The 26,348-nt window shown below is 43.5% G+C and overlaps 3 protein-coding genes and 1 long non-coding RNA gene across 7 annotated transcripts; 2 read left to right on the forward strand and 2 right to left on the reverse strand.

Annotated features, from left to right (window-relative positions):
- Positions 1-2,884: 2,884 nt before the first annotated feature.
- LOC125977253 (amphoterin-induced protein 1) lies at positions 2,885-5,840 on the forward strand. The gene is made up of 2 exons (XM_049733595.2): positions 2,885-3,026; positions 3,371-5,840. The coding sequence occupies exon 2, from the start codon at positions 3,409-3,411 to the stop codon at positions 4,882-4,884; it is 1,476 nt and encodes a 491-aa protein (XP_049589552.1). The 5' UTR covers positions 2,885-3,026; positions 3,371-3,408; the 3' UTR covers positions 4,885-5,840.
- A 3,198-nt stretch (positions 5,841-9,038) lies between these two features.
- On the reverse strand, positions 9,039-12,779 carry LOC125977239 (RNA-binding protein 15). The gene has a single exon (XM_049733571.2). The coding sequence runs from the start codon at positions 12,356-12,358 to the stop codon at positions 9,968-9,970; it is 2,391 nt and encodes a 796-aa protein (XP_049589528.1). The 5' UTR covers positions 12,359-12,779; the 3' UTR covers positions 9,039-9,967.
- Positions 12,780-13,432: 653 nt separating this feature from the next.
- Positions 13,433-21,256, reverse strand: LOC125977300 (uncharacterized). The gene is made up of 4 exons (XR_007484584.2): positions 20,770-21,256; positions 19,450-20,537; positions 17,843-17,922; positions 13,433-14,519 (listed from the first exon to the last, which is right to left on the reverse strand). It is a non-coding gene; the product is annotated as an uncharacterized lncRNA (long non-coding RNA).
- LOC125977240 (sodium-dependent neutral amino acid transporter SLC6A17) lies at positions 16,931-25,933 on the forward strand. 4 transcript variants are annotated; one of them, XM_049733573.1, is made up of 12 exons: positions 16,984-17,137; positions 19,235-19,663; positions 20,321-20,478; positions 21,301-21,427; positions 21,606-21,787; positions 21,867-21,977; positions 22,089-22,330; positions 22,423-22,615; positions 22,685-22,877; positions 22,966-23,125; positions 23,230-23,392; positions 23,521-25,933. In XM_049733573.1, the coding sequence occupies exons 2-12, from the start codon at positions 19,381-19,383 to the stop codon at positions 23,917-23,919; spliced, it is 2,211 nt and encodes a 736-aa protein (XP_049589530.1). In that variant the 5' UTR covers positions 16,984-17,137; positions 19,235-19,380; the 3' UTR covers positions 23,920-25,933. The 4 variants fall into 4 exon arrangements, with proteins under 4 accessions (XP_049589531.1, XP_049589532.1, XP_049589533.1 ...); XM_049733574.2 differs by lacking the exon at positions 23,521-25,933 and having other exon boundaries at positions 16,931-17,137; positions 22,966-23,150; positions 23,230-23,369; XM_049733575.2 differs by lacking the exon at positions 23,521-25,933 and having other exon boundaries at positions 16,931-17,137; positions 22,966-23,154; positions 23,230-23,362.
- Positions 25,934-26,348: the final 415 nt, after the last annotated feature.

Raw genomic sequence — 26,348 nt, forward strand, 5'->3', positions numbered from 1 at the left:
TCAGGTGTCCTGCATGTTTTATGTCTCCCTGGTGCAACACACTAGTGTCAAATGATCAGATAATCAGCAAGGTCTGCAGAAGCTGGATCACAATCCTGATCATTTGAATCAGGTTTGCCACAGCAGCGAGACCTATAAAACCTGCAGGACACCAGAACTCAATGATTGGAACTGGTGACCCCTGGCGTAGAGCAATGAATGTTTCCTTGGAGACTCGCAATGTTGAAGGTTTGTAATGCAGCGAAACAATTCAAAAAGTGATAAATGTGTTGCCCTAGTGATCAGATTATGGTCCCCATGCATGTCACCCTAATTTGAAACCTGACTTTCAAACAGCCTAGTTTGAAACCCTGCTGTGAAACCCTAATTGCAAACCCTTTTTTCAAATCCTAACCCTAATTTGAAATCCTATGTCAAAACACTAACCCTTGTCTGAAACCATAACCATAATTCAGATTTAAAATTAATTGAATTTAATCGTCACACATCATTACACTTGCATTCAAATTTCACACCTGCAGACTTGGCACATTATTTAGTTATTATTTTCAAAACAATTATTTTTATTGCTAATAACTTGATGCATATGACAATGAAATCTTTGAATTTTGTTATTTGTGATTGATTTGGCTATAATCATTGAAATTATATTAGTATTTTTGTTTTGTGATTAATACTACTTTAATGAACGTCTTTACATTTTCATTATTTATATATTATGTATTTTACATCACACAATTCTGTAAGGTGAGCTTGAAGGACACGAAAGGCAACTGAAATAAAAATGTTCAATAGAGCACTACGAAAACAAAAACAGCAAGCCTCCCTACATTCGCCACAAGGGGGCAGTGTTTATTCTATATTGCGCTTTAAGCGCTGTACTGTACAGAACAGTAATGCAGTATCGTTATCTTAATTCTATGACAAAATATGTAAAGTGTCCCATTATTCACGTGAGTTTAAGATGATCAATGTTGTCAGAGAGGTAAAATTTGAGGTTGTAGTCGTTTACTGCATTATCCACAGCGATGTCTCTAATATTATAAATATTTAAAACCACCTGCCAAAATGGTGCAAAACACTCTATGAGTGAGTGGCAAAAAGATATTTGACTACAGTGGCAATCAACACAACCCTGTTTGGTTTTACTCTACCCCACTCGGACCAACTCGTTTATAATTCAGGAGAGGAGCATAAATCTCCTGACGGGCGTAATGTCCTTCTGCAAAGCTGCTGACTAAATCAACTCAGCTATGCAGTAGGACACACTGCAGTACATCTTTAAACCATAGATACAAAATAATGTATGCAAATTCAAACAGATATGTAATGTATGGATTAAATGTATTCAGTTGCCTACTACGTTTCAAGACTCCCTCCTCCATCTTGCATTTTTTTCCATTCAACACTGGAGACTTTCCTCCATTCTAATTATCTCGGGGCTTTCGGTGTCGGCAGTCATTCAAGCGTTTACGCTGTCACATTAACAACCACTCTGGTTCAAGATGGCGATGGGCTTAAATAGCTCCAATAGTGGCCTTTGATATCAACCTCATAGCACTTTAACAAGCCTTTCCATGTCACATGAGTTAGTTTGAGATGTTGAGGTGATAACGCCGGTCAAGGTTGTGTATTCAGTTTTATACTTGCGCAAGCTAATGAGCTCCAATGGACGGGTCCCAGCCAAGAAATCTGCCTTGCTGGAAAAAGTCATCCAAATTGGGTGAAACAGCTAACACACTAATGGGGCTAACCCTAACATTAACCCCTAACTGGTATATGCAAATTTCAAGGCCAGATCCCAGATTTGACCCCACATTTTTCAGATGCAAGTATGTGCTGACCACTAGATCACAGTTCTGACACGTTTATGTAAGATGTAAAATCCCTGGAGATGCCAATTTCCATTGCAAACACAATGATTCACCCCACACAGCTGTATGCACATCACGTCCAGCAAAAACTACTGCAGTGCACACACACGCGCGCGCACATCCGGCCTGTCCTTCACCACAGTAACAAGGTGGGCTAAGGGAAAGGTCTTCATCATGACACTGACATCATTGCCTGCAATGTAAGGGCAATGGGAAACCATTAAGCCGCCACCCCCTGTTTTCGATTTTTTTTTTTTTTTTTTTGCTTTTAAGAAAACTGCACCAAGCAGTCCAGTAATCAATTCCTCCCCCTTGCAGAGCTGATATTCGCTGAAAAAAAAGATTACGAGGTTCCTCGGTTTATGACATAGCTCTGTTCCAATTGCATAGAAAATTCTAGTAAGAGAAGTTTATATACTTAGTGTTATAGATTGATATCTATATCGTATATTTCAAAATGATTATGAGAAATCGTTAACGTCATCAGTGCCGTCACATGAATATAATTAATTACTAATAAGGACATATAATAAAATGAATTGAAGTGTTTTAAGTAAATTTGTTATATATTAAGTTGATGACCGCAGGTCTAGTTTTTAAATTCTCGTCAGGCATCACGCTGTCTGTCGCATAATCACAACGTATTAGCTAAAAAAAAAAAAAAAAAAAAACCTGATGATGTGTAATAAATACTGCACCCTAAATAAATTACAACAGGGACCGAACTTAACCTCTCTGCACCCACTATAGAAAGGCATTAGTAGAGCAATAAGTAGAATAAAAAAAAGTGCATTAGATGAAATCGCAAGGTTTTGTCTGAAATTAACGCCGCATGCTACGTGGGAGAGAGAGAGAGAGAGAGAGAGAGGAAGGAAGGAAGAAAGGCGAGAGAAAGAGAGCAAGAATTGAGCAATGACGTACGTGAGAGCGACCCATTGCAACAACTGTATCTATCACATGGTGCCTTCGCACTTCAGCACTCGAGGACTGCGGACAGGTCGCCCGTCGCGCCGTGTTACTCACTCGTTTGTTGTGATGTAGTCGCTGTCGGGGACAGAAAGAAAGAAAGAAAGACACCGGCCGATCCTGCTCAGGAGCGCCTCGCGGGATATTGGACCCAGGACTCTGCGTGTTGCAAGGAGCAACCACATGGTAAACATGTTTTTTCCTTTCTTCTGGTCAAAAAAAAAAAAAAGAAAAAAAAAAGAGTAACGTTAAATTTGAGTAAAAAAAAACAATAATTTTTGTTCAGCTCCAGAACTTTTGGGCTGACTGCATTTAATATTAAAATCCATTCTTTATTACCATATCTACATGAGGGACAGTGGAGGACAGATTGGAAAGTTGGTGCATTTTATAACGTTAATTGAAATGAGATTCTAGTGCCTATATCAGTAATGGATTCCTGAAGTTTGCTTGTTAGTAACCATTATGTCAAGGTGTGGACACAAGTCCTGAATTAGAAGTTAAACTCAAAAATTGGATTATCTCCACAGGTCCAAGACTCTCCTCCACTGTGAAGACTGCGGACACAATGGGGAGATTGGACATACCTCATCGGAGGAGCATCTTTCTCCTTGTTGGGCCTCTGCTTTGGTCGCTTCACGCCAGTGGACAGTTGATAGGAGGCCCGCTGGACTGCCAAAATCTGTGCGTGTGCGCAAGCAATATCATCAGCTGCTCAAGAGGGAATCTCACCAACCCCCCTACCCCCCTTCCCAAATACACAACGGTGCTGGACCTCAGCTTCAACTCCATCGGCAGACTGCGGGCGGAGTGGACGCCCGTCGTGCTGAGTCGACTCCACACGCTGCTCCTCAGCCACAACGGGCTCTCCTTCCTCTCTTCGACGGCGTTTGTGCACGTGACAAAGCTGCGTTACCTGGACTTATCTGCCAACCAGCTCCGCCAGCTGGATGAAAACATGTTCGAGCCGCTGGAGAACTTGGAGGTGCTGCTGCTTTATAAGAACAGCATTTCGCAGATTGAACGTTCCGCCGCTTTCTCGGGTCTGGCCAACCTGCAGAAGCTCTACCTGAGCCAGAATCTCATCTCGCGCTTCCCCTTGGAGCTGGTGAAGGAGCGAAGCCGCATGGAGACCCTCACGCTGCTGGATGTCTCGTCCAACCGGATCAAAGCGCTGACGTTACACGAGCTTCGAGCTCTGCCCGCGTGGATCAAAAACGGCCTGTACTTCCACAACAACCCCCTGCCGTGCAGTTGTGATCTTTTCGACGTGGTTGCACAATGGCAACTCAAAGATCTCAGCTCGGTCGTGGACTTTAAGGATGAGCACACTTGTATCCTTGCGGGTCAGCCCAAACGAAAAGTGCTCACCCTTGACCTGGACAAAGCTTATTTGAACTGCAGCGAGGTCAAGCTAACAGATAGAGAAGCGTATCTGGAGCAGGTTGTGGTGCTGGACTGTGACACCAAGCAGAAAGACATGGTAAAGACCTGGGCCTTGCCAGGGAACATCCCGGTATCTTCAGCAAACAAAAGCACAAGGATACTTCCGGACGGAAACCTTCAGCTCGGACCTTTGAGGGAAGACGACTCGGGCGTGTACACCTGCTACGCCATCGGAGACGCCCTTAACGAGACGATTAACATCACCGTGGTGGTTTTTAACTCAACCATGATCCCCGGCTTGGAGAACTTGAAGACTGCATACACCACCCTCATAGGATGCCTTATCAGCATTGTGATGGTTTTCATCTACCTCTACCTCACACCTTGCCGCTGCGCCTGTTGTCCAGGTCAGGAACTGGAGAAAAATGACCCGACAGGCAGCCTCCACTCCTCCAACGTCAGCAACGCCCAAAGCCACCAAGAGACTGGACCGGAACGAGGGAATGAGGGCGGTAAAGACACCTCATTTGACACCAAGGACTTGTTAGAGCAGAACGGGAGGTTGAACCCAAAAGGTGAAGAAGTTTGGAAGGAGGGGAACAAGAAGAGGAAGGCATCTGTTAGCTCTGTGAGCTCAGACACCCCCATGATGGTGTAAAACTGTTTGAGGGAGTGGAAAAACTGCTATGCATGCTTGTGATGATTACCAGTCACTGGCGGAGCTAGAATTTTATTTTTTTTTCTTTGAGGAGTGGCACAGATATCTCTGGTAGGCGGCAAAACAAACAAAAAAAAATCGTACAAAATGCGCAAAAAATTCTTTTTATGTTCTCTACCAGTTTGTTCATAGTGCAAGAGGGATTCTACTGAATATTCTCGGCAATGTATCCAATCTCTTAATGGCATCCAGGAAGCTTTCTTTGCTCAGGGGACACAAATGGAAGGACCTGAAAGGTTCTAGCCATTATTGCCCAACCCTGAGTAAACCAGATGGCCACAAAAACATTAGCGCGGTCAACACACAAGTAGCAAGCGTCACATCAGACAATCGAGCGGACAACAGATAAGTAAAGCCTGACATAAATAATGTCATGACTCAAAGAACTTTATCATTAAAGAGTAATAATAGCAAACACATTAGAAATATATCTAGCTACAAAGTAAATATGGTCGAACAACAATTGTCACATAGGAAAAGTTATAGGATTGAATGTTTTTTCTTTTCTTATAATTTATTTGCCTTACTTGTACTTGCCGTTAGGATCACACTGAAAAGGAAAAACAAATATACACTATGAGAATATAAAACCATAGTGGATCCTCATCTCACACTGTTGATTTTAGGTTTAGACACATGGCTTATTTTTATCCTGACATTACAACATTGTCGTCGTAACATTACAACTTACTGTATGTATTTTTCTCAGTGTGGCCCTTTTGTAGCATTTCAACCCTCATGGTGCTTATTTTAAAACTTGAATGGTCCCTCATTATAATGTAGCAAAGAGGCATAAATATATTTCCTGAATGTAAATGTTGTGTAAAAGTTGTTCATGTTATGATGCATCAATATTACAAGACTAAAGACAACATAAATGATATAAGTAACCAATACGGAGGATCTGCATTCCTTGTTTTACTATAGCCATGAAAAGATGACATCATCGTCTCTCACTTTAATGCTGATTTAATGCCTGCGATATTATGCGACCTTGTGGCTAAGGCTAGAGGTTCTATGGCGGCTCGTATAAATAGAAGCAGTGGCAGGGGGCAGGCTTGGCGAGTAGCACATAGAATATTTAAGAGGTCACCGGCAATATTTCTGTGGAAGAGCTCAGCACTGTGGTGTTTTATCTCAGAACATTATTGCCGTTCAGTGTTCACTCCCACTTCAAACCTACTCCACTGTGTATTTTCTTCTCGACATTATAACTCTGGAATCCAAAACAAATTTCAAAGCATGAAATGATTCCTATTCTTTCATATTAATGTCATCTAATCCATCCGTATACTAATTGTTTACATTCTGTGGACAAAAAAAAAAAAAACATATTTACCTCAAGACATGAATTTGAAATGAGATTTCTTCTATATGTCCCAACTGGGAATGGCGTAAGCCCGATGACGACAGATTTGCAGAGAATTTCAAAACACAAGCATCATGTTACACAGCAAAGCTGACCTGACGTGTGTGTGTGTGTATATCAGACTTCAATCTGCTAAGTGGCAGAGACGCCTTCTGGCTCATGTTACTGTATTACACTAATACAGACCGTCTTGATTACTTGAGTGAAACGGGAGATCACGGAGATGGATGGAGTGCAAAATGTCAAGTATCCTTGTGTCCATGTTCTATCCCGTGCGCTGTCTTATTTGAACTGTAAATCACAAGATCCTCCCTCACATAGTAATCTAGTACCTTCTCCTTTGGGGTCTTTTGCCTTCTACCAATAAACCGTGACAATATAAGGGGCCGGTGCGGCAAATGTTAATTGAGTGTGAAATGTCACCCTTAATGATTGAAGCGCTTCTCATGTTACCATGTTTACTCACAACACACAGTAGCTGTTCACCACAGTCGAAAATAATACTTCAGATCAATAAAAAAATGAGGACAGTAACTCACTTCGAGGCACGAGTGAGAGGCAGAGACTGCATTAAGTGTCAAACTGACACATGTAGTCTATGAATAATGGAAGCTTTGTTGTGTTTGAAAGTCCTGAAATTTGAAATAGGGTGACTCATCCTTTCCCCAAAGCCCCTCCTAAGACTCTCACATCACAGTACACAGGATGTTTGCTGGGTGAGTGTGCTGCCGCCTAGCGGCGATTACCTCTAAGTGCACCCAAGTCTACACTTGGGAGCTTAGAGGATTCCAATGACATTGACATTTCAGATTCGGTGGTTTATTCAATACACAGTGCTCTAGGGAGTACGCCACCCCATACCATGAAGGTGAATCATAAATATTTTGAGAATTTGTTTCTACTAGGGTGGCCTAAAAAGGAATTTGTTTGGACTGGAGACAGTTTAGTGGAAACTACACTGCAGATCTCCGACAAAGGTCAGCAACCAATGTCATGGGCTATTTGGTCACATGATCAAACATGTTTTTCCCCATCCACCAGAGAGTACATCTTGTGAAAATATAATTTTAGCCCACAAGAAAATGCAGCATGATTTGATTATTTCTTCCTCAGCAACAACTGACTTTATTAACAAATCAGTTCCAGAACAAATAACAAATATACACACGATAGTAATTTACACATGTTTACGTTGTACATGAATACTGGATCACCTGAAGCACTCATTAAAACAATTATGCCCTCCAGAATGAAATCCACCGAATCTTATGTAAATCCACGAGTAAAATTTCTTTACTATTAAGAGCTGAGTGTACTCCAGAATCGAATCAGATTCAATACAAGAGGCAGGTCTAATGTTACAAAAAATTGCACGAGGAGTCAGATTACCTCACTAGAAATGAGGGTGGTACTGATTTCCATCATAAAAACCACAAGATGCATCATCATCAATAGCTAAACTGTTCGGCCCACCGCAAGCTGGTAACTAGTTTTAATGAGTGGCCTGCTGTTGGACTCTAGTTCTGCAGTTTTTTTTTTGTGATTCCTTAAATAATATACTGCATGTGGAGGCTGAAAACCAGATCCAGGATTTCAGTCTTTCCCATTGCAGGATCACGTATCTATGACACCGAACTTCACTTACCTTAAGTGCTCTGCTGATGTTATCTCATCTGTTCATCTTAATCGTGTCTTGCGCTCGCTCACACACTGAAAAGGGATGAAGACAACAGCAAAACGAGGTCAACTCTCCAGCGGTTGGCTTACCTCTGCTAATGGTTTCTGTCGGGTCTCCGCAGCAGTCGTGAGGTCCCAAAACCCGGCTGCAGCTTTAGAACGGGCGATGCACGTGTGAACCTGTGTAGAGGAGAAACAGCAGATTAACTTTGCAAAAAGTGCTACTGCTCCCATGTTAGTAAAAACTTCACACATTTTTTTTTTTTTTTTTTAACCTGAGCATGATTGTATTCATAAAGACAAATCTCATGGTGGATCTCAAGTACCCATAAGAAGGACATCAATCATCCAGGTCATGCAAATGTGCAAAGGTTGAACTGGGCTGCTTCTTTCAAAACTGACTCGAGCAATTTGGGTATGCTAATAAGCTAAAAATGGCGAGTGTATACAGTCCATATTTACCTGCAGAACTGAAGTGGATGCATCAACTCACAGCAGCCGGAACTCTCGAGTCCCTGTGAAGTCAGTCTGGTCCCACGTGTTGAAGATGAGGGACGAGCCATGTCTGAGGTCCTGCTCTTGAGCTTTTCCTCAATGTCATTGGACTACTTTGTAAAAGGAAGATTATGTAACTCATCACCCAAGTAATAAAGTTACATGAATGCTTTTGTTCCATTCCAGTTAATGTCAGAGACAGGCAGCGCTGCTCTTTGACGTAGACAAGTTGTGTCAAGTGTCGCCTTCACACGAGGGTTCTCCATGCGAGAACGCGACAACGCGAATAAACAGCCCTCCGTGTCGAACCGGGGCAACTGCGCCGGTGGTCCCGTTGAGACCCGAGGCCCACAAAAGGCCGTGCAGATGGACTGGAAAGCGCTTTGAAAAGAGGTCAATCAATTGTATTCAACACACAACACAGTGGTTGGTTTTCCTGGGAACTCAACACTTCCTCTCCTGGTTGCTGGGAAACTTCCCGCCGTCAAAGCCCCCGTGAGGCTTTGGAGCTGGATAGACAAATCCGAGAACAGAAAAGGTCACAAAGGTAGTCTTTCCTTGAGGTTCCCACGAATGAGCAAATTTATTGAGACACAATCTGCGAAGTGCACTTTGTTTACTCCCCATGAGCGCGGCCGCTCTCCGTGTGCGTGTGCAGATATCCTCAGTACACTGCACACACATGTTCCGTTTTGAAAACAATAAAAGGCGACATGGAGAGCAACAATGACAAGTCCCGTTCAGAGGGAGCAGAGCTGGGCGCTTCATCCCCCACTTTGATTCATCAGTTGAGTCCGTCGCAGCCAACAAAGTAAATTGTTTCAATCACACATTCTTGATTTTTTTTTTTTTTTTACCTTACACACTTTGTTGCTAATTACACACAAAAAATGACAACCTTGATTATGTCTTGTTTTTTTTTTTTAGGTAGTTTCGACCTCAACAAATGTAAAAAGAAATTCTGACATGTTGCAAAGCTAAAGAGAACATTTTCATACTATCACTGTTGATTTTGATTGTTGAATCTTATGAGGACATTTGTGAATTAGGCAGTAATGAAAGTAAATGATGAGATAAGACTGTTCATAAACATGCTATGTCACAATATCTAGCAAAAAAAAAAAAAAAGTGGAAGCATTACTGCAATTGTCTATTGGCGATTGACTACTCGTTGCACATCCTACTAATGTGACGTGTCTCAAAAAAGAGCTAAGGCATCAAAAGTAACACTCGGGTATTGTCACATCTTTGTGGGGGTTGACTTAAAAAAGGAAAAACAATGATTAAGACTTTCTCTGTAGGATTCACCCCGGAACCTTTTGTACTCAAGTTAGATTTGTCATTTACCGACAAAAGGAGCAATTTAACAAGTTTCACGTTAAATTACCGGTTTACATTTGTTCATAGAAATTCGTACGAGACACAGCTTAGGTAACCTCATCGACAAAGCACACTCACGAAACTTTAGTTGTTTTTTTTTCCTCATGATGCTCCTCTAATAATCACCATCACCATGTAGTCATGATCTGATTTAGCAAGAGCTTTTGCAGACTCATCCATAAACTGCATAGAGAACTCACATGGAGGGAAAGCGTGAAGCACGCCGCTGTGCTCCTTGTTGCGGGCACCCCCCACGGGGAGGCTGACGATGCCGGCCGCCTCCTTCTGCTTCAGGTACGACACCAGGTTCTTCAGCGGGCGCTCCGTCGAGTCTTTGCTGTCCGCAGCCGCATCGTCATCCGATTTGCCCGGCATGGCGAGGAGGACGGAGTAGCCGCTCGGTCCGGCGGCCTTGATGCGACGGGAGACCTCTTCCAGCTTGGGCTGGTCCATCCGCAGGCGCTGGCTGATTTTCAGTTGCGCAGCTTGGCTGCCTTTGGGGCCGTCGGCAAGGAGTCTGGAAACCACCACTGCGTCGCCATCGAGCAAGTGCAGCACGGTGGGGAAGCTGCTGTTCTTCAAGAGAAGGACACCTCGCCACACCCGACTCAGCTTCTGGGCGGACGCACGCTCCGAGGCGTCCTCCTTCCCCGCCGGGCTCTTGGGTTTGTCGCCGGGTTTGCGTTTGCGCTCCTTCTCGGAGGATGAGGCAGCCGCGGTCGGGCTAAGAGTTCTCCGTCTTCTATCCTGACTGTTTGGCCGCTCTTTAGTTGGGGAGGCTCGACCAGGCCGAGAAGGTCGTTCGCCGTCACTATCGCCTCCTCCTTCTGCGGGACTGCGGTCGGCGGGGCTGCCGGCACGTGGCACGCCGTTATTGTCAGGCGAGCGATCCGGACGCCACCCGTGGTCCAAGTGTCGTCTGCGGCGGCTTGCATCTCCTCTTTGTAACTCCCACTCCCGGTCGACCGGCCAGTGCTCTCGGGAATGTCTCTCCAGGTGAGCCACGGGTGGGAAACCGGAGCCTCGCATTCTTTCGTGGACTCCAAAGCCAGACCATTCGGCAGGGGAGGAGGGATCCCGCTCCCGGAAGCGAGGCGGCGGCAGGAGGGGCGAACGCTCCCTCATCGAGTCAGCGAAGCGGTGATCGAACGGCGGACGGACCAATTCAAAGTGTGGGAGCGGCAAAGGGGGTTGCGTGTACTGCTGCTGCTTGTAGTGGTGTTCGGTGTCAGCAAAGTCCACCCGGAGCCTCCTATCAGGACCGCCGAGGGGGAAGCCTCGCATGTGCGTGCACGCCGCCTGAGCGGCATCCAGGCTCTCGTACTGAACGTACGCCCACGCCTCACCTTTCCTGTAGTCTATAGTCCTGATGGTGCCAAAGCGGTCAAACTCTTTGGCCAGGGCGGCAAGGGAAATCCACGGGCCGAGTCCTCCCACCCACAGCCTGGTAGTGGGCGTCGGTTTGCCATATCCGATTTTAACTTGGTGGTGGCCCAGCACTTTACCCGACATGGCCACTTTAGCTCTATGGGCCATGTCGAGATTTTCAAACTTGACAAATCCGAATGTGGTGTTCTGGCCACGCGCCGCTCGTTTAATGTCCACTTCAGTTATAGCACCAAAGCGGTCGAACGCTCGCCGCAGGTCGCTCTCGGTCAGGCCGATGTCCAGGTTGCCGAGAAACAACGTCCTGTTTGCCCTCTGGTCGTCATCGGACGAGTTGTCGTTGTGGAATTCTGGAAGGAATGCGGCGTGATTCCTGCCGTCGTACAGGGAATAATATGCATCTCTTTCCACTTCTGTGAGGTGAGGCAGGGGAGGAGGAGGGAGGGGGCCGAGCGCCATTTGCTGCAACCGGAAGTCTCTGTAGCCCAAACCTGTGGGGGAGAGCTGTCTGGTGGGGGGAACATGTCTATGCCCTGGTGGGAAGCTGTCTTTAGAAAGCGGAGAGCGGCTCCTCCGCCGGTTCATGTACACCACATCGACTTTGAGGGGCCGGTCGAAGAGCACCAGTCGGCCGCGAGCATGCTTGGCCGCCCGGGCGTCGTCAGGCTTTCGGAAGTTGACGAAGGCTACCCTCTCATCGTTTTCCCGACTCATTTTCACGCTCACGTTTCCAAATTTCTTAAACTCGTGGAACAGGCCGTCTTCTATGTCCTCGTCGTTGAGCTGCGAGCCCAGCTCGCTAATTTTAAGAGTCTTGTACTCACTTTCGGGAGATCGCGGGTCGCTGCGTGAAGCAAGGACAGCGCCACCGTGCGGAGCCCCGTAGTCATAGCCATTACCGGCCCGAATGTCCGAGTAATTGTCTCTTTTGTCACCGGGTAAGCTTCTCCTGGACGAGGCGCCGCAGGGGACGTAGCTGTTGCCGTTGTTGCTGGCGACGCTTAGCAGCTCTCCGGTCCTCCTGCTAGGGAGACTTCCTCTGCGCTCTTTGGCGTCATCTGACACCCGTGAGCGTTTTCTCGCCGGCGAGCGGTCTTTCTCCTTCATTTCCAAACGCCAGTATACACGTGGTGAACCACAAAACGGTGTCTTCCTACCAGAAATTCAACTCAACTTTCCCAACTTGAAACTAGGCCGAAGGAGACTCCTCACTCGAGACACACGGGCGCCATGTTGGACTACTTTACTACTGTACCGGAAGGTACGCCTTTGTGTCTTTGGAGCGATCTGATTGGCTTGATGGGGTCGTCGATCAAACCAAGAGGAAGTGCGTCAGCCTATCACAAACAAGGGTGCGGCTCCGGCTCCGCCATGTAAGGATGTTTGAAAATTGTTCAAAGATAACGATTGTGACACGAAGCACACGTTCCTACTTTCTTTACAACGTTTAAGGCTGTCAACTATTTAGCAGCTAGGTAGCACGGGCAATATTTATTTGCCGAAATGCACAACACACGTTGTTTGAAGTAGGGGGGAAAAAAATCTGTCTCGCACTGGAATGGGCAAACTTTCTTGTAAAAATGCCACATTAGACTTTTGAAACAGTCGGATGGGCAGGTCATTCGTAGATGAGGTAAAAAGGAAAAAGAATGTTGAGATTTGCATGTAAAACAAGTAATTAGTTTGATTCATTAATAAAACAAGCAAATCACATGTAAAAATGTACATTTATTCACAAATGAAATAATATTTGACCAATTACTTTGAATTATTTAAATTTATTGTGAAGTTTATTTAAATAAAGTAATTTATTCCAAATTTAAGTTGAACACCAAATGTTTAATTTATTTTAAAAAATGGCAAAAAAATTCTCATGTTCTCTCCAAAATCACACATCAATTAGTAGTATTTTGTTTCTAACCTCCTGTACAAGCTCATTGGTTGCTGTTGCGAACACAATTACCACTAGAGCGCAGCAACTCTTTATAACTCAGACCCAAACCTAAATTATAGCTGACTGTATGTAGTACCGTTTTCACTTTGCCTTAAAAAATCTTTTTAATTGGTCAATTTTTTGAACTGGCACTACATTTTCAAATAATATTTAGATTTAGATGGAAAATATATATGTACACAGTTCTGAGAGGCACTTTCTTGTTTTAATCCTGATCTGGCTACTCATTTTGAATAAACTTCATGTTAGCAGTTTTACTTTCCAATATGCTTCGCGGCCACTTGCATAATTACTGATGCGTTAGTTTAATTGTGATTCTTAAGGGGTTAAAATGTTAAGGCATGTATGTAGGGCACGCCCACACAAGGATTACAGTTTGCAGCGCAGCATAGTGAGAAATATTCATGGTGTTATTAATACATTATTTTTATTCTTAATGAAAGCCCACACATTATATGTTTTTTTTAAATTAAATTCCTTTTTGTAGGCTCAATCTGACCCAGTTACTTGTTGCATCACTAAGAAGACCCTTCACTATCATTTGCGACGAGATCGTTTCAAGGGATTATAGTGTCCCAAAAAATGGGGACAGCAGCTTTGGCCTCAGCCCTGTGTGCTGGCCTGGGCTGGCCCCTCTTTGAGAGACCATCTGGTGAAGTTCCTCTATGGATGGTCACATGTTGTTGTGGGAGATGCAATCTGCCACCAGCATTAAAATATACCCAAGTATATCGCAAACACGCATATCATTCACTCGGAAAACAGTGAAAGTAGGTGTTGGGGAAAATGTAAAACTGTACCTAGCAAAACGTAAAGTATAACTCAAATATCAAATCGAGACGAAATATCTCGGGGGTGTTTTGTCAGCCAAGATACTTTTTCTTACCAGGTTGGCGTGGTTGGTCGTTATGCGAGCTCTGAGAAAGTGGCAAAATGGCAGCCGCCAGATGGATAATAAAGGGCGTGCAACATTAATCCCGATGCTGTACTTAGACTCCTCTGGAACATATTGTAAAGAACATGTTAGAGTTAACTTCCTCTTAAAGGTCATAGATGACTGGGTGAGAGGCTGTGAACGCAACTAGGCATAACTCAGTAACCAAAATGTGCATAATTAAAATCCCTTCACAACACTGTAAAAACAGATCATCACAAATGAGTCATTCGACTTCAGTAGTAAAAACCTGTTTGAGGGCACGTGACATCTTCCTGCGGCGAGCTTTGGTGGTGGGGCACTGCAGTGTGTCATGACAGTACCTGACACACTTTCTTCCTGGTTTGAACACCTGCACAGTAGCAGCATGCCCTTTATGGCTAAAAAATAAATAAAAGCCACGCTGGTGTGAGAAAGACTGCTGGTAAAGAAAGGTAAAGAATATACCAAATCAGTTATCTGTGCAAAATCATTCCTGTTTGTGTAAGTGTTAACACAGAGGATTACGGATCTGATATGTGATAATCGCACAGCCCAGGCTTGGGGCTTATTTTTAGCAGCTGAGACTGACCCAGACAGTGCAAACACAAGAGGAGAAACAGCAAGGATGGAGGGAGGGAGGAATTCAAATGAGACCGGAGTGAAGGAAAAGTACTGGGCTGATGTGGTGGTGCAGATGCAGAACGCTCACGTGAGTGTAAGTGGGCGTGAGGGAAAGCTCAGGAAGGAAAAAAAAGAGCATCACATGGCAGCCCAAGGTGAACGGTATAGCAGAGAAGGAGTGCTGACGTCACCCTGCCGAGAACGGGCCAGAAGGAGAGAGAATCGCAACTCAAGATTGTCCCCCCAGGAGATTGGATCGGAGGGAAATAAAACGCATCATTAAAATGTGACAATATTAAACGTGGTTAAATAACGTTCTTGCCGTGTTCGGAGATAAAGTCTGGACTAGTGTCTAAGGTTTCATGATGTTTGAGTTCCATCCATTCAGTAGTTTAGCCTCTTGCTGAAAGGTGCCTTTTAAGGATGAAGGGATCAATCGATAATTGAATGGAGATGGATGGCTGGCGACAGAGAAGACGTAGCAAGCAGATGGAAGCATTGTTGGACATGGATCAATGGTTAAGTAAAGTCTTTTAGGAGCTCTCATCTCATGACGGTAATTATTTTGCAGTGCATGTCCACGTGTATGTTCACAAAGTCCACATTGAAGGACGAGATGAGATTCAAAGCTGGAACTTCTCAACGTTGAGGCAAATGAGCTACTACCGGACCAACGTTCAACATAATGAAAACACTTGAAATCAGTTGACCAAGGCGACTGACCTTTTCTTACACGTTGACTCAGATAGACAGTTTATGCGCTAAATGTCAACTTGCGATCATTAATTATGTAATTAAAATCCAATTGGGCCTTATGAATATCAAAAGTGGGAGCATTGCTTTCTCAAGGCGAGAAGTTAAAAATTGGTCTGATAACACAAACACAAACATGGCGGAAATTGTGCTCATGCTGGTGGCGGACAAAAGACCATTACAATCAAATAATACAAGACTTGTATACTAATCAGGTTAGCTTCCTTGCTATGCAGGCTGCACCCGAAAGGATTCTTTTTTTATTTTATTTTCCTCCCCTCACATGAAGTGATGCAGAGCGATGAGTGTCATATGACCTCAGTGTTGCTGTGGCAACTGTTCCCAGAAGTCAGCCTGAAGAAGGTGTCACCAAGTTAGGGCAAGGGGTAGAAACGGATATCAGAGATAATGTGTGAAAGCATGTTATTAAGGATGCTTACATTTTAGATTTTTTGTTTCATTGAGTCAGCCCCTTTCCCACATGAAAAATGGTGGCTGGCAGTCAAGGTATTTGAACGGGGCGTGTTCTCTCTGTCTTAGTGTCGGGAGAGAGGTTTTTTTTTTTTAAGGATGGTGCATGATTTATGGTCGCTGTCCGCTGCTGTCTTGCATCTCTACAGAAAAAAAGACCTACAAGGTGAAGACAAAATGGTTGCAGAAAATTGATGCGAGAAAATAACACACAACCTATTTACTATGATGATCATCTGAGAGGGAGTATTAAAAAAAGAGACGATAAGGCATGATTGATCACTCATCGGTGAGATTTAAATATTACAGGACCATGATGGGACAGATGACAACTGAAGGACAACGCATAGCAATTGCGGAGTGGATTGAAAATGGAAAAAATAGATTTGCATTGAGGTACATAGCATGATTGTCACGTTCGCCTCACAGTTCAGAGGTTCTGGGTTTGAATCTCAGCTGTTCGAACCATGAATCCAAGTTCAGAAGGTGTTTTTTTTGTCCGTTGTCCATGAATGCAAGTGTGAATGGTTGTTTGTCTATATGTGCCCTTCGATGGATTGGCGACCAGTCCACTTAAGCCCTGGACTGGTCGCTAGCCAATCCCAGCGCACATGTACGCAAAAACCACACACTCACATTTAAATATAATTTTAAGTTTTTGATGAACCTAACATGTTTTTGTATTGTGGGAGGAAGTAGCAAATTGATGTTCTAATGATATATTTGTCATGTTTTTGTGATTCCACTATTGCATGTGAGAAACTGACATATTCATTTCTACCAACAAAAACAGATCATATCGCGTACGTACAAGACGAAGCCTGCGTCACTCCATCACGTCCTCAAGTGATGACCTTCACACCCCCCCCCCTCCTCAAACAGACACTTCCTCCCGCTAAGTATTGAATCGTCTCCATCTAAGCACAAATGAATGGCAGGTAATCGTTAATCATTTGTGGGGACGATGCACGTAAATTGTGTGCGTCACAGCGCGCCTTTGTCCCACCGCGCGTGATGCTGCATCCCGCCCCTGTCCCCTCCCCCTCCCCTCTCCTCAGTCATCCACCCGCCCCACTCAAAGGCGCACACAGTGGATGTGCTACCCATGCTCCTCTCTTTTGGCAGTTTCTACAAATGCGTGGATATTTCCAACCTTGGCAAACGACTAACGGTAAGCTTGTTTTACCCATCAGCACAAAAGCGTAAAAATCATTTTCTGATGGATTAAGTAAAAGTTGTGTTTCAGATTTGAGAAAAAAAAAGTCATTTTGGATATTTGTTTTGTAAAGGGGGAAAAGGGCTTGGTGTTTCGTGCATTTATTAATGAAGCAGGCAGATGCTTGACAAGGTGGTGCAGCAGTTTATCATGAGTTGTATTTATTCAAATTAAATTAAAAAGGATTCTTTCAATTATTTGGTTCAAGTTTGAGGGTGGGTGCTTTCAGCAGACTTATAGTTTGTGTTCATATGTGTGGTGTCCTCTCCGACATGTTCTTAATTGATCTGTGCCTGTGACCTTGCTCGAGATAGAATGTAAGCTAGACTGATAAGTGAATTATTGATGAGAGACTATTGATTTTTATGACGAGGGAAGTGTCACTGTCCCGTATCATTGTCTTTTAAAAAATGCTTGAAACTCTTCCCAAATCACCAAATATCACTTAAAAACTGATGACTGTCACATTCTTTCCAAATTGTGCTAAAAAAAAAAGTCTAAATGTGTTACAGAAGAACCTTCAAGGTCAAACAGTCCGGGATGTTGTTTGAGATCTGTTTTGTTCATATTTAAAAAGTATTTGCCACAAAATAATAATGATAATAGACTATGTATTCCCACAAGATCATTTTAACATAATAATAAAAGAAACGTACTCACCGTTTAATGACATGTAGAGGACGTGTAACATTTGAGGAAGTGCTGCTGATGCTTATTAATGGTGAGTCAACTTCATCGTGCTGCCACACAAGAGTAAAAAGAAGACAATAGCTGTAATGTACAGTGAAACGATATAAAATTCCAGTCTGTCTTTAAGATACAGTCTTAAAATACAGTCATAGCATAGTCTTGCCTTAATCGTTCAGCTTTATGCTAACAAACAATTCTAAACACCATTGATGGACTAATGAATTGTTTAAGCAATTATAACCTAACAAACGGTGGAGCAACACATGACGACAGACAATACAAAAATACTCAGATATATATTCTTTATCCTTTGCAGCAAAAAAAACGTTTTGCTGTATCTTAGTAGTGAAATTCTTGTTACTGTGTGTCTGTATTATATCGCACCCAATCCATAAAAGGTGGATCAAAATATGATAACATCTGTCGGGTGTTCAGATGACAGGATGACCGATAATTAACATTTTGATAGCACACTAAAAAGGGCGACATAAGTCATTTTCCTGCCACGGTAAACAAATTTACTTCGTCAGACCATCAACTGGGGGTCATCATGTGGATTATTGGATGGCACAGTTGATGTTTTCATCCGGGATGTCGCGGCCTGTACATGTCTCGTGTGCCGTCACGCGGGATTGAATGACAAATCAGGATGAAGGCTTTCCGGTTAATGCATGTCGGATTACGCAGACCTGTGAATGGCTGTGGATTATTACATCATAGGCTCATGTTGACATGCAGACGAGTCATGCATGCAGATGTTGGGATGAAATAAATGAGCATTAAAAACTGAGCGGTATAGAAGCACGAAGGGACTTGTAGTGTGAGATGAATTTTAACTTGGATCTGATGATGTTGCTTTCTGGTATCCAGAGATGGGCTTTGGGGGCGGGGCTTGTGAAATACAATGCAACATAAGCAAGGCTGTGCATCCAAAATGTTGTGTTCCTGTGCTCCATTAGTTTGGGATGTGGCAGAATCTCCCTGTTAGATGGGTGGGTGAGCGAGCGGAGAGGGATGTCTACTTGCCTTGAGGGGATTAGGTGATTTATAGTGGGTGGGAGGGAAGCTTCACTAAAGTTAAGCTTGCAGAAAGGGGAAATTAAATTTTCAATTTGCACGAGTGGAAATTTTGGTAAGAGCCATGAAATGCAGACTGAGTTGCTGTTTCTTCATGATGACATGTTTGAGTTACTCACAAAGCACAGAGGTGACTACTGAAAGCATTATTTATGGATCACAAGCAGGAGAAGGAAGCTTTGAAGTACTTTTGAACAGGTGTCAATTTTTTTTCATATCGTCGTGTTATTAAAGTTTCAATTTTTTGTTGTTGTTAGTTGACGTATTCTGTCTTTTCAATTGCAGGACTGAGGCCTAACCAAAGCACAAGAGCTTCTATCAATTTTTAGCATCTCCCTCCATCTCCACCCTAAAAGCTTTTCAAGCCGTCACTTCTTCCAATTCCCACCAGTCTCCTCCCCAACTCCCCCTCCCGACCCTCGGCCTCCCCGATGCCTAAAAACAGCAAGGTGACGCAGCGCGAACAAAGCCAAGAGCATGTCACAGAGTCGGTGGCTGACCTGCTCGCGCACGAGGAGCCGGTGGACTACAAGAACAGCTCGCTGAACGTCGGCGCCGGGGCCGGAAAGAAAGCGCCGCAGATAGAGTTGCCGGAAAATGATGGCCGCCCAGCTTGGAACAGCAAGCTGCAGTACATCCTGGCGCAGGTGGGCTTCTCCGTGGGCCTGGGGAACGTGTGGCGCTTCCCCTACCTGTGCCAAAAGAATGGAGGAGGTGAGTCGGATCGTGGATTGACTAAGCAAGCTTAGTAATGAACAAAAACTAACAGTAACTAAAAATAAAAATTTTTCATGATTTAAATTGAAAAAAAAAACAAAAAACCTTAACTACAAATATAGCAGAAATTGTACTTTTTTTCTCATCATGGTCAAATATATACATTTATGAGGTTTCATGGTTAATTTCAAATGCATCAAATCTTTCATTCATATCTACCCCTCCCTTTCTTTTCTTTTCACTTCCAACACGATTTAACTCCTCTATTTCATCTTCTTATGCTTCCTTCTTTTTCTCTCACCTCCTCATCCTTCCTCACTTCTCCATCCTTTCATCTCCTCTTCATCCATCCACCTCATGTGAATACACGGTTGCTATTTTGGATGCAGTTCATAAGTGGTTACATTCCGGATGATGAGTCAATTTTTGCCCATCCTGATTTTAGCTCAGAGGATTAAGCTTGCAAAGGGACACATTTAGACTACAGATTGAAAGACTAATTGAGGCGGGGGATTTTGGTAAATATATCTCGTTTTAGAACGATGCTGTTTTTTGCCTGTCATGTCGTGCGGGTAAAATACCATCTGTAAATCGGCTTTATTAAGATGCGTGTCTTATTCCATCCATGTAAGTCAAAAAGATTATGTTTTTCAGGGGCTTATCTCGTCCCGTACTTCATTCTCCTGCTTGTCATCGGCATCCCACTCTTCTTCCTGGAGCTCGCGGTGGGTCAGAAGATTCGACGCGGGAGTATCGGGGTGTGGAACTATGTGTGCCCACGTCTGGGCGGGATCGGGATGTCTAGTTTGATGGTACTACAACCACGCCCATCCATTATTTTCTTCACACGGTTTGCGGGAAACTGGAGCCTCTGTAAAATCAATGTAAAATGCTATTGAGATGCTACGATTAGCATTTATAGTTGTGTTTTTTGGAAGCAATGGATATTTAAACACAAACGGTGGAGCAACACATATAGAAAGGTATACAGTGCCGTACACACTTTGTCCTTCACAAAAAAACTGCACCAATGTACTGTAGTCAAAAAGGCTTCATAATTATGGATGCATAACTATGCACGCAGGATGAAGTTACTCCCTCACCGCAACAACCCGACTCCGCCTCCTGAGTACATGGAAGGTATCGACGTGCTTGGCAATGAAAGGGAGCCTTCCTGTCGAGTCACATGGCTAGCGCAGATGAAGCTAAAAATATCTCTGAGAGTATCTAAGTTGAAAAGAGAACACTTTAATTATTCATGCCTCCCTTCAACACGACACAACTGGCAGCAACATGAGGCTCATTCTGCCTGCATCGGTGCCGATCATTGCAGCGCGGGTTCTATTTTCATCGACCACCCAATGCCAATACACTGGTATATTGTGATTTTCGTGCAAATGCAAGGTCCTTGGAGATATTCCCGGTGGAATGACAATTTGGTGTTATGCAGACAGAATTCTTAGGCTAATGGATGTTCCTACCCACAACGGCGCAAATCACCTTTTCTGTAATTCTGGCATTGGCAAAATTTCTAACACTGAGTCTAACGAGTCTTCAGATTTACACCCCACACCACACTGGATTTTTCCCAGTTACAATCGAAAAATTCATACCTTTTCTTTCTGCCCATCTAGGTGTGTGGATTTGTGGGGCTCTACTATAACGTGATTATAGGCTGGAGCATCTTCTACTTCTTCCAGTCCTTCCAGTATCCTCTGCCATGGAGTGACTGTCCTATCAGGAAGAATGGAACGCTTGCGAGTGAGTTACATTACATACTACATTACATCCAATTTCTTGAGAACATGAAAACTTCACGCAGAAGGAGCTTAGATTTGACTCACAACACTATACTATCATAAGAATGTAATATTTTGAAGATCTATTGAATTTTAAACGAGGCCTCTCTAAATTAAAAAATGTTGCTTTCACAATTCAGTCGTGGAGCCGGAGTGTGAGAAGAGTTCGGCCACCACTTACTTCTGGTACCGCCAGACCCTGAACACGACCAGCACCATCGCGGAGAGCGGTGGCCTCAATGTGAAAATGACTTTATCTCTGCTGGCCGCCTGGATCATCGTCTGCCTCGCCGTCATTAAAGGGATTGCCTCTTCTGGGAAGGTCGGATAGAGGAGACGGGAGGGACATTGTTATGTTACGACTGCAAAACACTGCATCGTGTGTTTTATGTGTCTCACAGGTGATGTACTTCAGCTCTCTTTTCCCCTACGTGGTGCTCTTCTGCTTCCTGGTTAGAGGGTTGATGCTGAAGGGATCTGTGGATGGCATCGCACACATGTTCACTCCAAAGGTGAGCCCACGGGAACTGTATCAAATGTTGCGTAGGACAAAAAAAATTACTAAAAATGCATTTTCACATTCAAAATTGCCAAATGCTAAACGACATTGTCATGTCTCCCAGTTGGAGAAGATGCTGGAGCCCCAGGTGTGGAGAGAGGCGGCCACCCAGGTGTTCTTCGCTTTGGGTCTGGGCTTCGGAGGAGTGATCGCCTTCTCCAGCTACAATAAAATAGACAACAACTGCCACTTTGACGCCGTGCTCGTCTCCTTCATCAACTTTCTCACGTCCATACTGGCCACACTGGTGGTGTTTGCCGTACTGGGCTTCAAGGCCAACATCATGAACGAGAAATGCGTCATGGAGTACGTTCGGGAACTTTTTCCTTTCTCCTCCAGAAAGTCAAAATGTGTGGTCACTCACACAATATCATATATTTCCATGTTTGTCTTTATAGCAACGCAGAGAAGATTGTCGGATACCTCGACTCAAATGTTCTGAGTCACGATCTGATCCCCCCGCACGTCAATTTCTCGCACCTCACCACCTCTGATTACGCCGAGATGTATCAGGTCATCAAGACGGTGAAAGAGGACAGCTTCTCCCAGCTGGGTCTGGATCCTTGCATCCTGGAGGACGAGCTCAACAAAGTGAGCCAGAACTGGTCCTGGTGTGCAGGTTCTGTCTTTGACTCACCCTCTTGACCTTCTTCTATGCAGGCGGTTCAAGGCACCGGTTTGGCTTTCATCGCCTTCACGGAGGCCATGACCCATTTCCCCGCTTCGCCGTTCTGGTCCGTCATGTTCTTCTTCATGCTCATCAACCTCGGACTGGGAAGCATGATCGGCACCATGACCGGAATCACCACGCCTGTCCTCGACACCTACAAGGTCCAAAAGGAGCTTTTTACAGGTGAACAACACAGTGGTAGCTTGAGATACAAGTGATCCAACTTTGAGTTCTTTCCAACCTTTTCTTTTTTTTTGTCTCACCTGTCCAGTGTGCTGCTGCATTGTGGCCTTCCTGTGCGGCCTGCTTTTTGTTCAGCGCTCAGGGAATTACTTTGTCACCATGTTTGACGACTATTCCGCCGGCCTGCCTCTCACTGTGGTGGTCATCCTGGAAAATGTGTCGGTGGCTTGGATTTATGGCACTAAAAGGTACAACAACTGCAGATGAGTGTAGGTAGGTGAGTGGGGGATTGTTTACAGAGGCAGGATCCCGCATATACCGTTTAATGTTTCTGCTCCTCTGTTGCTGGCAGATTCATGCAGGATTTGGAAGACATGTTGGGATTCCGGCCTAACATCATCTACTTCTACTTATGGAAATACGTCTCCCCGATCTGCCTCATTGTGCTCATCTCGGCCTCTGTTGTAGAAATGGCGATCAACCCGCCTGGATACAACGCGTGGGTGGAAGAATTGGTCAGAAATGTTTTTTTTTCTACACATTGTCTTACATAAAATCTCGGAATTTGAACAGAGGTGTGGATACATTTAAATTGTAATGCTTCTACTAAACCTGGTATTGACTCATCCATGTGTGTGCGTAGGCTCAGGAGCGCTTCCAGAGTTACCCCACATGGGCATTGGTCATGTGCTTTGCTCTCATCGTGGTAGCCATGCTTCCCCTCCCCATCGTCTTCATCGCCCGTCACTTCAACCTGATGTCAGACGGCTCCAACAAGCTTTCCGTGTCCTACAAGAAGAGCATGATGAAGGATATCTCCAACCTGGAAGAGCAAAACGAGTCCAGGTTCATACTCGGCACCAAACCTGGCCAAGTGCCTGGCTCACTGGCGGCGCGTAAAGCCTACCTGGCTCCCGGTGGAAACAAACCCCTGGACCCCAACTCCTTATCTCCTAAAAGCTGCTATGGAACGGGTTACCAAAATGCCGCTATCAGCCCGACCACACCGACAACTCCTACCACACCTGAGTCAGACTTTTGACTGAATCATCACTAGTCCAGTTTACCGTCAGGGGGGCAAAAGTCCCTACCACTGCCCACTGTAAAAGCACATTTATATAGCTGCAAATCACTGAATCCATGCACTTAACATCATAATTTCCTTTGCCTTAGCACAAGGAACCTCGGACATCAATGAAGCACCACTCACTAGTACCGAGGCAAACAGCCCCTAGACAAAGGCTGGCTTTGTGTTGCAACACACTCGAGGTTATCACTGCAGTGACGTCAGTGTGTGCGTATGTCGTAGCACCTCTGAACGGATAAAAATTAATGTATATATTTGCAAAGCTCTTGTGTATCATAAACTACTGTACTGTACTCTTTATTGTACTTCCTCAAATAGTGGCCAAGCACATATTTTACATTTGAGAACTTTCAAGGCACATCAGCAAACAAAAACTGTATCGATATACAAATTCATCAAGTGTGAAATTTGGTCCTGTTAAAACAAAAATTGCAAATTGCACAAAGCTATAGAAGATAATCGCTATCTAGTGGAAGAGCATATAATTGCAGATGACAAATTCTACATTCAAATGGATTGTCTATTAAAGTAGAGGCCGCTATATGATGAACTACAGTATTTCGTATCACACTCCTGTGTCCAGTCTATTGTTCAATGTGGAGTTGGGGACCTACTGTAATATAATGTGTTGTATAATCCATTACGTATCATCATAGTCAGAACTCATTGATTCTATTTTATACACACCAAAGAATTACAAGCACACAGCAAAACACTTGAAATGTGAATGTTCAAATATACAGTGCTCAAAAAGCACAGAAAGTTTTCCCGCACACTAAAATGCACGAATGACACTCTCAAAGCACTGATTTTGTCTTTTAATCCAACTACGAGGCACAAGAAATTACTGAGCCTAATTGCTGAGCACTGTATATTCAGTACGTGCACAATTAATGCTCTGTGCAGACACACTATAGCAGTCACTGTAGATGATATTCTAAACGTTTTCAAAAACTTGCACACAAATTACTACACTTATAGCGACAATTTAAATCTGGTGTATATGTAATATATACATACTACATTCGTCACCAACTAGCACAAACATGTCAAGCTGGAATGGTTATTTAATTTCTGTACACACTGCATTGTTGATGATTGTAAAAAGAAAAAAAGCTAATTAAATCTTCTGTTACAGATATCTTTATTTTCTTAAGTCATAATATTTAAAGCTGGTCTATTATTAAAAGGATTATATTTATATTCCTGTATATTTGCGGCAAAAGTAGATTTATCTGATAGACGATGTATATTTTCACCTTAATTGTACATTTAAAGACTATTTTGTAGTTTGCGTTGTTGTTGGCTGTCACAACTATACTTTTTCCATCTCGTCAAGATCCAACGAAGGCAATGATTGTATTTACTTGCTCCATCCATTGTTTCTCTTCCATTGTTGTGGTTATAGTGAAGATAGTCTCATGAGGCACATTTGTGTGGCTTTAAAATGTATTTTTTTTTTTTCTTTTTTGCTTCTCATTGCAAGTGTGGGGGAGAAACAGATGGCAATGTGTTTGCAATAATGTAAATACTGACATGTAACCATTTTGTTGAAAATATAAATTTGATCAGGGGACGCATCAGATCACCATTTATTGCTAAGTGTTGCGTAATAGAATAATGAATGTTAGGAATACACAAGGACCTAGAAACCTGTGTTTTATGTTGTCCTCATATGTGCACAAGCAATAAGAAAAAAACTGCAGAATAAATGTGGCTTAGGGGGGACATATAGATATCTAAATTACAGCTAAATTGCGATCTTTAACCTACATATGCTCCAATGTGTGTGTTTTTGTGCACTTTATATAAGATTCCCTGTGAGTGCAGGGACTTGCTGAGCACACGTCTCCTAAGTTACATTCTCCTCAGTGATGATGATTGTGTTATGATGAACATTACTGTACAAAGAAAGTGTGGTTTCACTAAAAATATTAATAAATATTATAATAATATTGCTTAAGGATCATTTAATGTCATGTCGCTTTATTTTTGTATGAAGTAGCAAGCTCTACCTGGTCAGGGGTGGATGTACTTCTTGCTTCCTTCCACTTGCGGGTCACAGCAAAACCTTTTTTGAGGTGTTTGGATGGGACCAGGTCTTCATTGGCTATGAAGATGTTGAGAGTAGGCTCATATTTATCTGTCAAAAGAAATAAGAGTGTCTCTTGGTAAACAGGCGAGTCTCTAAGCAGCTTTAAATTTTGATTTCAGAACGTGAACATGTCCATGCAAGAGGATATTGGATATTTTCAATACATTGTAATAAACTAATTTATTTGTACTACTGCAATTCAAGACCGCCCCCTGGTGGCTATGAGATGCATAAAGAATGACATCAACAAGAAAGATGTTGGTAGAGCTGCCAGAGAGGATATGTGAGA

This window comes from Syngnathus scovelli, chromosome 11, assembly GCF_024217435.2.
Source record: "Syngnathus scovelli strain Florida chromosome 11, RoL_Ssco_1.2, whole genome shotgun sequence".
Lineage (NCBI taxonomy): Eukaryota > Metazoa > Chordata > Actinopteri > Syngnathiformes > Syngnathidae > Syngnathus > Syngnathus scovelli.

What these genes read in the sequence shown, in the direction of transcription:
- LOC125977253 (XM_049733595.2), top strand. Translation starts at nt 3,409, where the DNA reads ATGGGGAGATTGGACATACCTCATCGGAGGAGCATCTTTCTCCTTGTT.
- LOC125977239 (XM_049733571.2), bottom strand. Translation starts at nt 12,358, where the DNA reads ATGAAGGAGAAAGACCGCTCGCCGGCGAGAAAACGCTCACGGGTGTCA.
- LOC125977240 (XM_049733573.1), top strand. Translation starts at nt 19,381, where the DNA reads ATGCCTAAAAACAGCAAGGTGACGCAGCGCGAACAAAGCCAAGAGCAT. An exon ending in GGATTGCCTCTTCTGGGAAG is followed by an intron (nt 21,788 to 21,866) that starts GTCGGATAGAGG and finishes TGTGTCTCACAG; the next exon opens with GTGATGTACTTCAGCTCTCT. An exon ending in ACGCGTGGGTGGAAGAATTG is followed by an intron (nt 23,393 to 23,520) that starts GTCAGAAATGTT and finishes GTGTGTGCGTAG; the next exon opens with GCTCAGGAGCGCTTCCAGAG.